Source organism: Mus musculus, chromosome 2, assembly GCF_000001635.26.
Source record: "Mus musculus strain C57BL/6J chromosome 2, GRCm38.p6 C57BL/6J".
NCBI lineage: Eukaryota > Metazoa > Chordata > Mammalia > Rodentia > Muridae > Mus > Mus musculus.
In genome coordinates this window covers 65,744,562-65,758,842 of record NC_000068.7, presented here as the reverse complement: position 1 = coordinate 65,758,842, position 14,281 = coordinate 65,744,562, and the positions used below count along the sequence as shown (strand labels likewise).

The window sequence follows — 14,281 nt, the reverse complement described above, 5'->3', positions numbered from 1 at the left end:
GTAGGGAGAAAGTGGGCACCCTTGTCTAGTTCCTGATTTTAGTGGGATTGCTCCAAGCTTCTCACCATTTACTTTGATGTTGGCTACTGGTTTGCTGTAGATTGCTTTTACCATGTTCAGGTATGGGCCTTGAATTCCTGATCTTTCCAAGACTTTTATCATGAATGGGTGTTGGATTTTGTCAAATGCTTTCTCCGCATCTAATGAGATGATCATGTGGTTTTTGTCTTTGAGTTTGTTTATATACTGGATTACATTGATGGATTTCCGTATATTGAACCATCCTTGCATCCCTGGAATGAAACCTACTTGGTCAGGATGGATGATTGTTTTGATGTGTTCTTGAATTCAGTTAGCAAGAACTTTATTGAGGATTTTTGCATCAATATTCATAAGGGAAATTGGTCTGAAGTTCTCTATCTTTGATGGGTTTTTCTCTGGTTTAGGTAACAGAGTAATTGTGGCTTCATAGAATGAGTTGGGTAGAGTACCTTCTGTTTCTATTTTGTGGAATAGTTTGTGAAGAACTGGAATTAGATCTTCTTTGAAGGTCTGATAGAACTCTGCACCAAACCCATCTGGTCCTGGGCTTTTTTCGGTTTCAAGACTATTAATGACTGCTTCTATTTCTTTAGGGGATATAGGACTGTTTAGATCATTAACCTGATCTTGATTTAACTTTGGCACCTGGTATCTGTCTAGAAACTTGTCCATTTCATCCAGGTTCTCCACTTTTGTGGAGTATAGCCTTTTGTCGAAGGATCTGATGGTGTTTTGAATTTCTTCAGGATCTGTTGTTATGTCTCCCTTTTCATTTCTGACTTTGTTAATTAGGATGCTTTGCCTGTGCCCTCTAGTGAGTCTGGCTAAGGGTTTATCTATCTTGTTGATTTTATCAAAGAACCAGCTCCTCGTTTGATTGATTCTTTCAATAGTTCTTCTTGTTTCCACTTGGTTGATTTCGCCCCTGAGTTTGATTATTTCCTGTCATCTACTCCTCTTGGGTGAATTTGCTTCCTTTTGTTCTAGAGCTTTTAGGTGTGTTGTCAAGCTGCTAATGTGTGCTCTCTCTAGTTTCTTTTTGGAGGCACTCAGAACTATGAGTTTTACTCTTAGAAATGTTTTCATTGTGTCCCATAAGTTTGGGTATGTTGTGGCTTCATTTTCATTAAACTCTAAAAAGTCCTTAATTTCTTTCTTTACTCATTCCTTGACCAATGTATCATTGAGAAGAGTGTTGTTTAGTTTCCACGTGTGTGTTGGCTTTCTATTATTTATTTTGTTATTGAAGATCAGTCTTAGTCCATGGTGATCTGATAGGATGCATGGACAATTTCAATATTTTTGTATCGGTTGAGGGTTGTTTTGTGACCAATTATGTGGTCAGTTTTGGAGACGGTACCATGAGGTGCTGAGAAGAAGGTATATCTTTTTGTTTTAGGATAAAATGTTCTGTAGATATCTGTTAGATCCATTAGTTTCATAACTTCTGTTAGTTTCACTGTGTCCCTGCTTAATTTCTGTTTCCATAATCTGGCCATTGGTGAAAATGGTGTGTTGAAGTCTCCCACTATTATTGTGTGAGGTGCGATGTGTGCTTTGAGCTTTACTAAAGTTTCTTTAATGAATGTGGCTGCCGTTGTATTTGGAGCATAGATATTCAGAATTGAGAGTTCCTCTTGGAAAATTTTACCTTTGATGAGTATGAAGTGCCCCTCCTTGTCTTTTTTGATGACTTTGGGTTGGAAGTCGATCTTATTAGATATTAGAATGGCTACTCCAGCTTGTTTCTTCAGACCATTTGCTTGGAAAATTGTTTTCCAGCCTTTCATTCTGTGGTAGTGTCTATCCTTTTCCCTGAGATGGGTTTTCTTTAAGCAGCAAAATGTTGGGTCCTATTTGTGTAGCCAGTCTGTTAGTCTATGTCTTTTTATTGAGGAGTTGAGTCCATTGATGTTAACAGATATTAGGAGAAGTAATTGTTGCTTCCTATTATTTTTGTTTTTAAAGTTGGCATTCTGTTCTTGTGGCTGTCTTCTTTTAGGTTTGTTGAAGGATTACTTTCTTGCTTTTCCTAGGATGTGGTTTCTGTCCTTGTATTGTTGTACTGGCTAGTGTTGTGTCAACTTGACACAGCTGGAGTTATCACAGAGAAAGGAGCTTCAGTTGAGGAAATGCCTCCATGAGATGCAATTGTAAGGCATTTTCTCAATTAGTGATCAAGGGGAAAGGCCCCTTGTGGGTGGGACCATCTCAGGGCTGGTAGTCTGGGTTCTATAAGAAAGCAGGCTGAGCAAGCCAGGTGAGGCAAGCCAGTAAAGAACATCCCTCCATGGTCTCTGCATCAGCTCCTGCTCCCTGACCTGCTTGAGTTCCAGTCCTGACTTCCTTTGGTGATGAACAGCAGCATGGAAGTGTAAGCCGAATAAACCCTTTCCTCCCCAACTTGCTTCTTGGTCATGATGTTTGTGCAGGAATAGAAACCCTGACTAAGACAAATTGGTACCAGGAGTGGGGTATTCCTGTGACAACCTGACCATGTTCTGGGGAGGACTGTGGAAGGACTTTGGAACTTTGGGCTTGAAGATCCATCCATTGTTAAGAGCTCTGTCAGATGTTGTGTAGGAGCTTGGAAGATAATGTTGAGAACACTGCAGAAGATGGAGGTCTGGTTTGTGAAATTTCAGAGGGAAAATTAAAGACTCTTTTCAGGGCCATTGCTGTTTTGATTGTGAAGATTCTGTAGTTCTGGTTAGCTGGGGCTGAAGAATCAGCTGTGATTAACAAGATACCAGAACTACTAAAGCAAAAACTTTGCATTACTGGGACTATTGATGCTGGTTAGCTGGAGCTAAGAAATTAGCGGTGATTAAGAAGAGACCAGCATCATTGAGGTGACATCTTCTGGGAAGTGTTTTCTGAGAGCACAGTGGCTGTGTTCCAGATATAGCCAAAGTTGTACATTGTGCTGTGGCTGGACTTGGTAATGTGTAAGGGTCACCCAGGTGGTACTGGTTTTGAAGGCATGAAGGAGTTGAGCAGAGCAGCTGAGGCTTGGCACTGTGAGAGGCCATGGAAGGCCATTGGTGAAAGTGCAGCCTCAGTTGCAATTGATGGCCCAGGACTGAAGGGGTCATGCAGTGTTTTGGAGATGCCAGTACCATGGGATGACCACCAAGAGCAGCAGCAGCAGTGGAGTACAGGCATCTGGAACCTAGAGGATGATGCGTGTGCTACAAAGGGCCTGGCTGGAGAAGTGACCCAAGCCCTTGGAGGAGCCCAGAAGATCGTGAGTTGGATCCCAGACATTGGACGGTTGGAGATTGACTTTTGCTTTTGATTGTGACTGTGCCCTGATATTTTCCCTCTTGAAGGAAGAAACTGTTTTAGTGGAGCCCACAGTTGAGAGACTTTTAATTGTAAAAAGACTTTGGATTTTAAAAGAAATGGATATTTTAAAGAGATTGAAATTTTAAGAATATGTAAAGACTGTGGGACTTTTAAAGTTATTTAGAATGGGGATGAATAAGATTGTAAGGGTTGAGGCTTACTAGTGATGTTTTTGTGTGTCAAGTTGACAAGGGGTCAATTGTACTGGCTAGTGTTGTGTCAACTTGACACAGCTGGAGTTATCACAGAGAAAGGAGCTTCAGTTGAGGAAATGCCTCCATGAGATGCAATTGTAAGGCATTTTCTCAATTAGTGATCAAGGGGAAAGGCCCCTTGTGGGTGGGACCATCTCAGGGCTGGTAGTCTGGGTTCTATAAGAAAGCAGGCTGAGCAAGCCAGGTGAGGCAAGCCAGTAAAGAACATCCCTCCATGGTCTCTGCATCAGCTCCTGCTCCCTGACCTGCTTGAGTTCCAGTCCTGACTTCCTTTGGTGATGAACAGCAGCATGGAAGTGTAAGCCGAATAAACCCTTTCCTCCCCAACTTGCTTCTTGGTCATGATGTTTGTGCAGGAATAGAAACCCTGACTAAGACAATTGTTTTTGTTTTTGTTGTTGTTATCCTTTGAAGGGCTGGATTCGTGGAAAGATAATGTGTGAATTTGGTTTTGTCATGGAATATTTTGGTTTCTCCATCTACGGTAATTCAAAGTTTGGCTGGGTATAGTAGCCTGGGCTGGCATTTCTGTTCTCTTAGTGTCTGTATAACATTTGTCCAGGATCTTCTGGCTTTTACAGTCTCTGGTGAAAAATCTGGTGTAATTCTGATAGGCTTGCCTTTATATGTTACTTGACCTTTTTCCCTTACTGCTTTTAATATTCTATCTTTATTTAGTGTATTTGTTGTTCTGATTATTATGTGTTGGGAGGAATTTCTTTTCTGGTCCAGTCTATTTGGAGTTCTGTAGGCTTCTTGTATGTTCATGGGCATCTCTTTTTATTTAGGTTTGGGAAGCTTTCTTCTATAATTTTTTAGAAAATATTTGCTGGCCCTTTGAGTTGAAAAATCTTCATTCTCATCTATTCCTATTATCTGTAGGTTTGGTCTTTTCATTGTGTACAGGATTTCCTGGATGTTTTGAGTTAGGATCTTTTTGCATTTTCCATTTTCTTTGATTGTTGTGCTGATGTTCTCTATGGAATCTTCTGCACCTGAGATTCTCTCTTCCATCTCTTGTATTCTGTTGCTGATGCTCGCATCTATGGTTCCAGATTTCTTTCCTATGGTTTCTATCTCCAGCCTTGCCTCAGTTTGGGTGTTTTGTTTTGTTTTGTTTTGTTCTGTTTTGTTTTGTTTTATGAGACAGGGTTTCTCTGTGTAGCCCCGGCTGTCCTAGAACTCACTCTGTAGACCAGGCTGGCCTCGAACTCAGAGATCCACCTGTCTCTGCCTCCCGAGGGCTGGGATTAAAGGCGTGTGCCACCATGCCCGGCTTGGGTTTTCTTCATTGTGTCTACTCCCCTTTTTAGGTCTAGTATGGTTTTGTTCATTTCCATCACCTGTTTTGATGTGTTTTCCTGTTTTTCTATAAGGACTTGCAGCTCTTTAGCAGTGTTCTCCTGTATTTCTTTAAGTGAGTTATTAAAGACCTTCTTGATGTCTTCTACCATCATCTTGAGATATGCCTTTAAATCCGGGTCTAGGTTTTCGGTTGTGTTGGCGTGCCCTGGACTGACTGAGGTGGGTGTGCTTGATTCTGATGATGGTGAGTGGTCTTGCTTTCTGTTTGTAAGATTCTTTCACCATCTGGTAAACTCTGGAGTCAGTTGTTATAGTTGTCTCTGGTTAGAGCTTGTTCCTCTCTTGATTCTGTTATTCTCTACCAGCAGACCTGGGAGACTAGTTCTCTCCTGAGTTTCAGTGGTCAGAGCACTCTCTGCAGGCAGGCTCTCCTCTTTCTGGGAAGGTGCACAGATATCTGGTGTTCAGACTTCCCTCCTGGCAGAAGATGAAGGCCGGAAACAGAACTTGTCCCAGAAGCTGTTAGCTTCTGTAGTTCACACGCTCACCTGTGCAGACTAGTCTCAGTGGAGTCCGGGAACCAAGATGTCTCTTGCAGATGCTCTGGCAATTCCCTTCCGGGCCCGGTGGACACCTATTCTCTGGCAGGAAAGGTGCCCGGATGTCTGGAGCCCAAAAAGGGGGCTGCCTCAGAAGCTCTGTGGCTCCTGCCTGTCCCAGAAGCTGTTAGCTTCTGTAGTTCACACTCTCACCTATGCACACTAGCCTCAGTGGAGTCCAGGAACCAAGATGTCTCCCGCAGATGCCCTGGAAATTCCCTCCCAGGCTGGGCGGACACCTATCCTCTGGCAGGGAGCTTGCCAGGATCCAAACCTTTTTTTTTAAGTCTAATTATATTTAATTTTAGCTTCTTATTTGATATCCTATTCATGAACACTTAATATATTTTGATGATAATGAATTAATTTTGGATATCCGAATACAATGTCTACTTGTAAAAAGGAACATTGCAAATTATAGAGAGCTATCTAAACTCAAAGAAATTATAAAGCCTAAGTGAATCATATGTATACAAATTGACATATACACAGCCTATATGTGTCATATGTATACCAATACACATATACACACTCTGATTATCAAAGAGATTAAACTTACATATTATCTGACTACTTTTTGGGGAGGGGCTCATTCAGTATAGATTTATTAAAGCACCAGATTATCTACCATCTCAAACTTTGGCAGGTTATGTTTATAAATAAATTAAACTAACAAGTATGTGCTATGGCAACTGTTCATGTGTGGGAGGGTCATCTGACTACTTTTAAGGATTTATGTCTATGAGTGTTAGTTTTTCACTCAAAGCTGTAGTGGTCTATATTATTGGAATCTGACTAAGGACAGGATATAATCCAAATTACAGTTATTGTTTTTTAAATTGAGTCAAGATAGTAAAAAGACAAAAAATAAGCACATAATTTTATGAACAGATGAAATAACAAACAAGAAAAACCAAAAGGAATGGACTATTCGGCTTTATCTGAAAATGAAATGATAAAAATGATAAAACGTAAAAAAAAACTCTAATATCTTTAATGATAAACTATTAGTATTTAATACTTATAATTTATTTTTATCTTTTGTTTTTGTTTTGTTTTTTTTTGAGTTAGGGTCTCACCATGTTGCTCCAGGCCTCCTGGAATTTCATATCTGCCTGAACATCCTAAATACAGGGGTTACTAGCATTTGCCCACAAATGTGGCACTACTAAGTTGTTGGGTAAAGCTCCCCGTCTTACCTACAATGGAGAGGATGACCACCACAAAATCAAAAATGTTCCATCCAATGGTGAAATAATAATGACGGAGTGAGATAAGCTTGAGCACACACTCGCCGGTGAACAGGACGATGAACACCAGGTTGATCCAATACAGGATGTTGGTCATCTCTTGGCTCTGGTCGTCCGTTTCCACCATCATGGTCACCATGTTGAGGCAGATGAGGATCATGATGCTGATGTCAAACACTTGTTTGGTTACAAAATCAAAGACCATCCCTTGAAACTTGTTCTGGAATAAATAACACAGGCAAGTACACTCAGAAACTCTTTTAAAAGTTCTCGTCAACGTATCTGGTTTCTGCTTAGTAACATGAAATTTTATATTCTGTGAAAATATACCATTCTTGTGTTATCTGTTGTCATCTATGAGCAACTACTGAATTTCTTGGGCTGACTCGGCTGGATTCCTACTTCTTGCTTCTTCATAAGGTTTTTTCCTCCCAGGCTTCTCTACTGACTACTTGCAATCCCAGCTTCTTGCCTTAGTCTCTATGCACTCTAGTTTGTCTTTGCAAGATTTCTGTATTTTCTTTATAGCTCAGAATAACACACAAATTCTATCCTATCATTTAGTTTGTTCCTCTATTCCTGTTCCTTCCATGAAATCAGCACCACCCATTTTCTGGTGGATAACACTGTTTTAAGATGCAGCAGTCCTGTGCCCTCAGAAGACCTTGTTCTTCTACCCATCACAAGATTCAGGGCATTGCATTGCAGATGATGTCCCCTGATTTGCTTTGTTTTAGTTTACTCTTTCTTCATCTGCTTTGGAGGGTCCCTGGGAAAAAGCGGTGCCACATTTCTCACAGACACAGCCTCCAAGGGTTACTTAATCTGGCTTCCTCTTTGAAGCAACAATTGGTCTTAATGTTCTTGTCAGCAGAACTAGACACAGCTCCTTAATCTTGCTCATATAACATTTTAATGCAATGCTTCAATGTCCAATACTAATCCTGAGTCCTAGCCCATTTAAATCTTAGGTCGCTGGATGAGATGAGAGAAATTGTATAGCCCCGAAGGCTTGGCCTGCCACAGCACATGTTTTGTAAATTAATCTGAGTCCTAAGCATTAATTAACAACTCTCTGTCTTTGTGTTCTGAGGACAATTCTAGACTCAGAGAAACTGACAAATCTTTTATCTAATATTCTTCTTCCTTTTTTGTTGTTGCTGGGAGGTAGATATCAAAGTCAATTAGTGTAAAGAAATTCTTTAATAACCTTATTCATTTCACAATTCTGGGCTCCCGTACTCTTTTCTTGTGTTACTCAACATCTCCTGAAGGACTCAGTTCCTTTTCTTCTCTGATCTGAACTGTCCATTCTTGGCTCACATCCTGTGTAACTTCTTTTGTGCTTAGGCACTCTCTCCCTTCCAGAATGTCTTTTGCTGTGCTTCAAACTTAATCTCTCAATTTTTGGAACCCTTTGCTCTACTGCTAAGTCTTCTTCTCCCATGTTTGGCTACTCAATGCTACAAATGGATGTCGATGATTCTCACTCCAGGTATCCTACATTGCAACTCTGAACTTCCCATTGACAAACCAACATTCCATCCTTCCTGACCTTGACTTTCAGCTTCCATCTTTGATTTAATTTCACTTTGGCAACAGTCCCCAAATCCACTTTCCCTCTGATGTTGGATACCTATGACTACCAAATTAGCTCCAAACTTCATCTGCGGGGCATAATCCTCTATCTCGGTCAAAGTTGTTGAGTCATCATCATAAAACCAAAATGGACTGGGTCACCTTGATGGCTTTCTGGTGGTCTTAGGATAGAGATAACTCCTATAAAGGCTGACCCATTTAATTCCTTTTAAGTCAGCAGGACCCAGATGGACCCACTGTCTGCACCCCGATGTGACATTCCTGTCAAGGTTTTTGGCTACATACGGCTCAAATCTCAACCCACACTGCCTGTTGACCTTCGTTCTTCTTGACTCCTCAGTAATGAATCACTTCAAGGGAAAAAAAAACTTTCCCTAGTTAGTCAGCTTCCCTAATTAGTCAGCTCTCTCTCTCTCTCTCTCTCTCTCTCTCTCTCCCTCTCCCCCCCCCCATTCATAGATGAATGATTCTACTCTTGAGGTGTGCTCATTTTGTTGATGTGATAATTTGACAATATATTGATTAGGCCTTTGTTATCTTTGCTTTAGCACCTCCTCCCAGTTCCAATATTCTGCTCTAACAATCATTTTTTTTGATGCAACTCTGCCGTTCTCATAACAAGATCCTATTTATATTGTTTAATTATGGTGAATAAGTTTTAAACCTTGAGTGTACTACTTAGTAATTCAAACATACCCCTCTTCTTCCTAAATGCTTAGTTCTAAGGATTTAGAGTATACATTTTCTCACAGAGGGACTATCTTATACCCCTGTTTGCAACTACTCAGATTATATTATTTCTCAAACATTGGGCTTAGTTTTCCTTTTCTTATCTTTTATCTAATGTAGTATCTCACAGTCTCTGAGCTACTGGCAGATTTCGTACTGAACAATTTGTCGAACCTAGTTATTTATTGCTGTCAATAGATCCATAAAATCTTGGAGAATACTAACTGGTCTTAAACTCAGTACTGATTTGGAAGAGCACCAAGAACACCGAGAAATATCTGATGTATTTCTTCAGAAATAATCAAAGAGCTGAGGGGCTCTCCTGACTCTCAGACAAGAACTAGCAGTAACTGAAAAACTGGACAATGGAAGAGCTATGAAACTCATGAGAGGGATAGATAGCATAGTCCCCCTTCAGGGCAGGAGCATTGGATAAAATACAAAGATAAGCTGCGTTTAAAAGCAGAGGAAAAAACAGTGATTGTGCTTCAATAACGATTCCATTCAACCTGTTGATCTGAACAGGCAGTGGGACTGCCTGTGCCAATCAAACCACAAACAAGGCAGTAGAGAGTATCCATTGTGTCCACGTGACATATGTGAATATTTTTAATATTGTCACTACATTATAAGAATAGCCTCAGTGTCAGTAATTCTTTCTGATTTACTGTCTGAGACTCCAAAAGCATTTACATTTGTTTTATATATAATACATTATATTTTAAATAATTTTAGCATATGCATCTTCATGGCAGAAATGTGGGCTATCAAGTCAGAATATAAACATGGAAATTCGTAAAAATGCTGCTTTCTGGAACTTTGGCTGACAAAGGGTCATATACCATCATGCTCACTGATAAGAAAGAATTCTGTTCTTACAGCAGGGCGAGGTATCGGTTTTTGTGGTTTCTTTGAGCCTAGCTTCTTCATTGCATTGTAGTATTTCTTCTGTTCTTCTGTCATAAAAATGTCTTGACCTCCAAAGTAAAGAAAGAAAAGCAAAATATTGTTATAACCATGTTCTTTACTAGCTCTCAAGTCCACCTGACTGCTTGTTTGAAAGTCAGCATTCCAAATGTGGCACTTGGCATTTGCAAAGATTCACTCGGTCAACATATTAGGTATGCCAGAGTGGGCACATCCACACATAGGAGGCTTCAAAGCAGTGTGTGGGAACTGTAAATGATCTAAATTCTTAAAAACATATTAAATGTCAAAAGTATCTGATGTTGGCGTCGTTTTTCTGTGTTCTGGCACATGAAGGACGTAGTATGGTGAACTCTGCTCAGTCTTCCCAGCCAGAAGGAAATCTGAATATACTTATCTTCTTCTTCTGTTGGTTGAAGTTATCTATGATGACGCCGATGAACAGGTTCAGTGTGAAGAATGAGCCGAAAATAATAAAGATGACAAAGTAAAGGTACATGTATAGATTGTCTTCATATTTGGGTTGCAGTTCTACCTAAAATATGAAGAAAGGTAACCAGTAAAGTCAATAGTTTCATTAGAGGTACATCACGGAATCTCTAAACATGAAACAAATAGACAATGTTAAACAGATTTTAGGAACGCCCAGGTCTAACATGTCTGTTGAATCCTGCAAGACTCTTCACATTCTTGAGAAAATAAAATATGTTCGAGCAACAGTTTAAGTGATTATAATCGTCTCACTAAATAAACCCCTACATTGTGAATGTGCTTTTCCTTAGGAAGCAAAGATCTCAACACACCACACAAACAGGATTACTTCTTCCTACAGTGGCGAAGTCAGAGTCTCATTACCATCTTTTTGAATAGTTGATATTTACTTTCTCTCCTTAGTCCTCGCTCTCGTGATGTGGCAACTCTCAAACCCATAGCTTTTAGAGTAACTTGTGAAAGTCAAATACGCAAATATGAGTACGAGTGCGTAAGGTTTAATCTTACACATTTCCTACGAAGTCTAGGAACCACATTGTGTGTGTACACGTGACTAGGGTCTGTCCTTCCTGATAGTGGACATGCTGACCCACTCTCTCTAGTAGCTGCTGTGTTTGTGTTATAGTGATTCTCTGTCTTGACCAGAGCTTGGAGGAAAATCAGTGATGATGAAAGTTTCGGCTGTAATCAAAAGTTCAAGGCTCACAGGATGCTTCTAATAACTCCGTTAATCAATCATGGGTGAGTGAGAACACAAACTGCAGCTTATTTTAACTTACATTGATATCATGACATCAATGCTGAGCACCATAACCAACCTATTTTTAAATGAAATACGATAAAATAAACAGCAACAAAATGATTGTAATGCTGAGCATTATTTATTTGACAATCATTTGACTTCTCTCTTGTGTGTATATGCATAACAATGTAAAATAACATTTTCGAACCTTATAAGATCAAATATAACACACTAGAGTAAAACTGTTGTCTAACATAAAATCTTGTAAGAGAAACACACAACTCAAGTACTTCAGGAATTATGTGTTTTTTCTTCTGCAGTCTAGACACCACCACTGGCAGTGACATTAGCCTTGCCTTATTGTAATTATTAATTCTCTATGTTTTAGAGTTGGTGCCTAGAGTTGGTTGATTCTTCAACAGTAAGATTATTTTGTATCAATTTTGAACTGACAAACAAAATTGTGGTGCGTGTGCGTGTGTGTATGTGTGTGTGTGTGCGCAGTTTCTTTGCCTTAATGTGTTCGCATTTATTTTTTCAGTTAATTCAAGTTCATGTTGTTCCAAAATCTTTTGTACTTAAATTGTCCTATACAGTTGTTCATGAGTATAAAAGCTAAGAGCAAATGATAAATTGAACTTTATTAAATAATGTGATAATACCCACTATTTTATTTATCAGTGGTAGTGGTGGAGGTAGTAATGGTGGTAGTGTGTGTGTGTGTGTGTGTGTGTGTGTGTGTGTGTACATGTGGATAACAGAGGACAACTTTTAGGGGTCAGTTTTCCCATTGAAATATGTGGGTAGTGGGAACTGAACTCAAACCAGCAAGCACCTTCACTCACTGAGCCATTTCTCTGCCCTCTCAACTACATTATAAATAATATATACTCATATCGTTCTCCACCACCAGCATGAAACAGGGTCCTTTTTGTTTTTTGTTCTTGGGACCACTTGACATTATCACACTTTAGTAGTGTCAGTTTGGTAGGTGTATAGGTAATGTCACATTTTGATTTCAATTTTCATGTTCATGTTGACTAATGAAAGTAAAAGCCAGAACCTGGTGTGGTGGCAAAGCCTTTAAACCCATCACTCAGGAGGCAGAGGCAGGTGGATATCTAAGTCCAGACCAGCTTGATCTACATAAGAGTTCCTGGTCAGTCAAGGCTCCACAGTGAGGCTTTGTCTCAGATAAGTAAACTACATTAAACAACAATGAACATTAAAAAAAAAGAGCCAGAAACTCTTCCTCATAATTTTAGTGGCCTATTGGTTTTCCTCTTGTACAGTATGCTTGGGTGTGAGGGCTTCTGTTGTAGACAATTTTTGCTAGGTTTCTAAGGAAGAGAAGCAAAGTAAGCTGTGTGCCATGTAGGCTGTTGCTAAAGGTAGAATTAGCTTTGAGTAAATTAATCCAAGAGACAGATAGAGAGAGCTCCTGCAGAAACCATTGTAACACAGTTTCAAATCGTTGTTCAAAAATGTTCTGCCATTGAACATGTTGGACGTCTTTGCTTCAATAATGAATTGAGTTACTAGCAAGCATATGAGGCTACTATGTAAATTAAATGAAATAATATGAGGTAACCCTTGGTATACTGTCTGAAAATAACTACAGCTTAAATTGCTGATGCCATGAAGGGCTTTTTAGCATCTTCTGCCTCTGCTGGTCGTCTATTCTATTCTCTCTTTTTATGGGGCTAAAAAGACAATACCGGGATTTTTAATATGGAGAGCTAATTGCCAGTACAGAAAAATGTCATTTTGAGAGTAATCCGGGGGCTCTAGAAAACCAGAAATACTTCCAAAATGCCACTTTCTTTGGGTCAATTGTATGAAACTAATAAAAATCAAAGAAAAAAACTCCTCTGTGCTCTAAGGTAGATTTTGCAAGTCCCCGCCGTTCCTTACCCACTTTGCCTCCTGGTAGGAGACACTATTAAGTTATGGCTCCTTTGTTTTGTTTCCTATGTTCCCCACGTTAGTCATCATTAGTCATATCCGTCCTCACCGAAGATCAAATACTGGAGGAAACTCATGGCAGATAAAGAAAATTGCCCTGAGGATTCCTCTTCACAAGAACTAAACATCTCATTTTGAAAGTATACTTCATAAAAAATTTAAGCACCAGGGCCCAAGCTTATGAGAAAAGACCAAAAAGAAAGGGGAAAAAAAATCACAATCAAGAGTTGGAGAGAAGCCCAGTAGTCAAGCATTGGTTGCAGGGCCAGAGAGATGATTTAGTGGTTAAGGGCACTGGCTTCACTCTAGACATCCTGAGTTCCAATCCCAGCAACCACATTTAATCCCATTAAATTATCATAAATGTGGTTGCTCACAACAATTTATAATGAGATATGATGCCCTCTTCTGGAATGCATTCACATGGTGGCTCATAACAGTCTGTAACTCCAGTTCCAGGGAGTCTGAAGCCCTCTTCTGGCCTTTTGAGCACCAGGAACACATAAGACACACAGACATACAAACACGGCAAAACCACTCACATCTATGAAATATGTCTTCAAAAAATGTATAGTGAGTCAAGAAAAACTTTCTAATTAAAAAGTCCTTACTCATCAGAGAAATGCAAATCAAAACGACCCTGAGATTCCACCTTACACCAATCAGAATGGCTAAGATGAAAACCTCAAGTGACAACACATGTTGGAAAGGATGTGGAGAAAGAAGAACACTCCTCCATGCTGGTAGGATTGCAAATTGGTACAATCACTCTGGAAATCAATATGGAGGTTCCTCAGAAAATTGGAAATAGATATACTTGAAGACCTAGCTATACCACTTTTGGGGATATACCCAAAAGATGCCCCACCATGCCACAGGGGCACATGTTTCACTATGTTCATAGTGGCCTCATTTGTGATAGCCAAAAGCTAGAAACAACCCAGATGTCCCATGACGGAAGAATGGATACAGAAAATGTGGTTCATTTACACAATAGATATAGCTACTCAGCTATTAAGCACAAGGACATCCTGAGTTTTGCAGGCAAATGGATGGAACTAGAAAATA

General features: G+C 39.7%; 1 protein-coding gene across 5 annotated transcripts in view; it reads right to left on the bottom strand.

Moving 5' to 3' along the window:
• Scn2a (sodium channel, voltage-gated, type II, alpha) overlaps window positions 1-14,281 on the bottom strand; it is a 146,684-nt gene that overhangs the window by 8,605 nt on the left and 123,798 nt on the right. For all 5 annotated transcript variants that reach the window (XM_017314945.1, NM_001346679.2, NM_001099298.3 and 2 more), the window contains 3 exons: window positions 10,412-10,549; window positions 9,967-10,071; window positions 6,709-6,979 (listed from right to left, as the gene is read on the bottom strand). In XM_017314945.1, coding sequence (XP_017170434.1) covers window positions 6,709-6,979; window positions 9,967-10,071; window positions 10,412-10,549 — 514 coding nt within the window. The remainder of the gene's footprint in view (window positions 1-6,708; window positions 6,980-9,966; window positions 10,072-10,411; window positions 10,550-14,281) is intronic.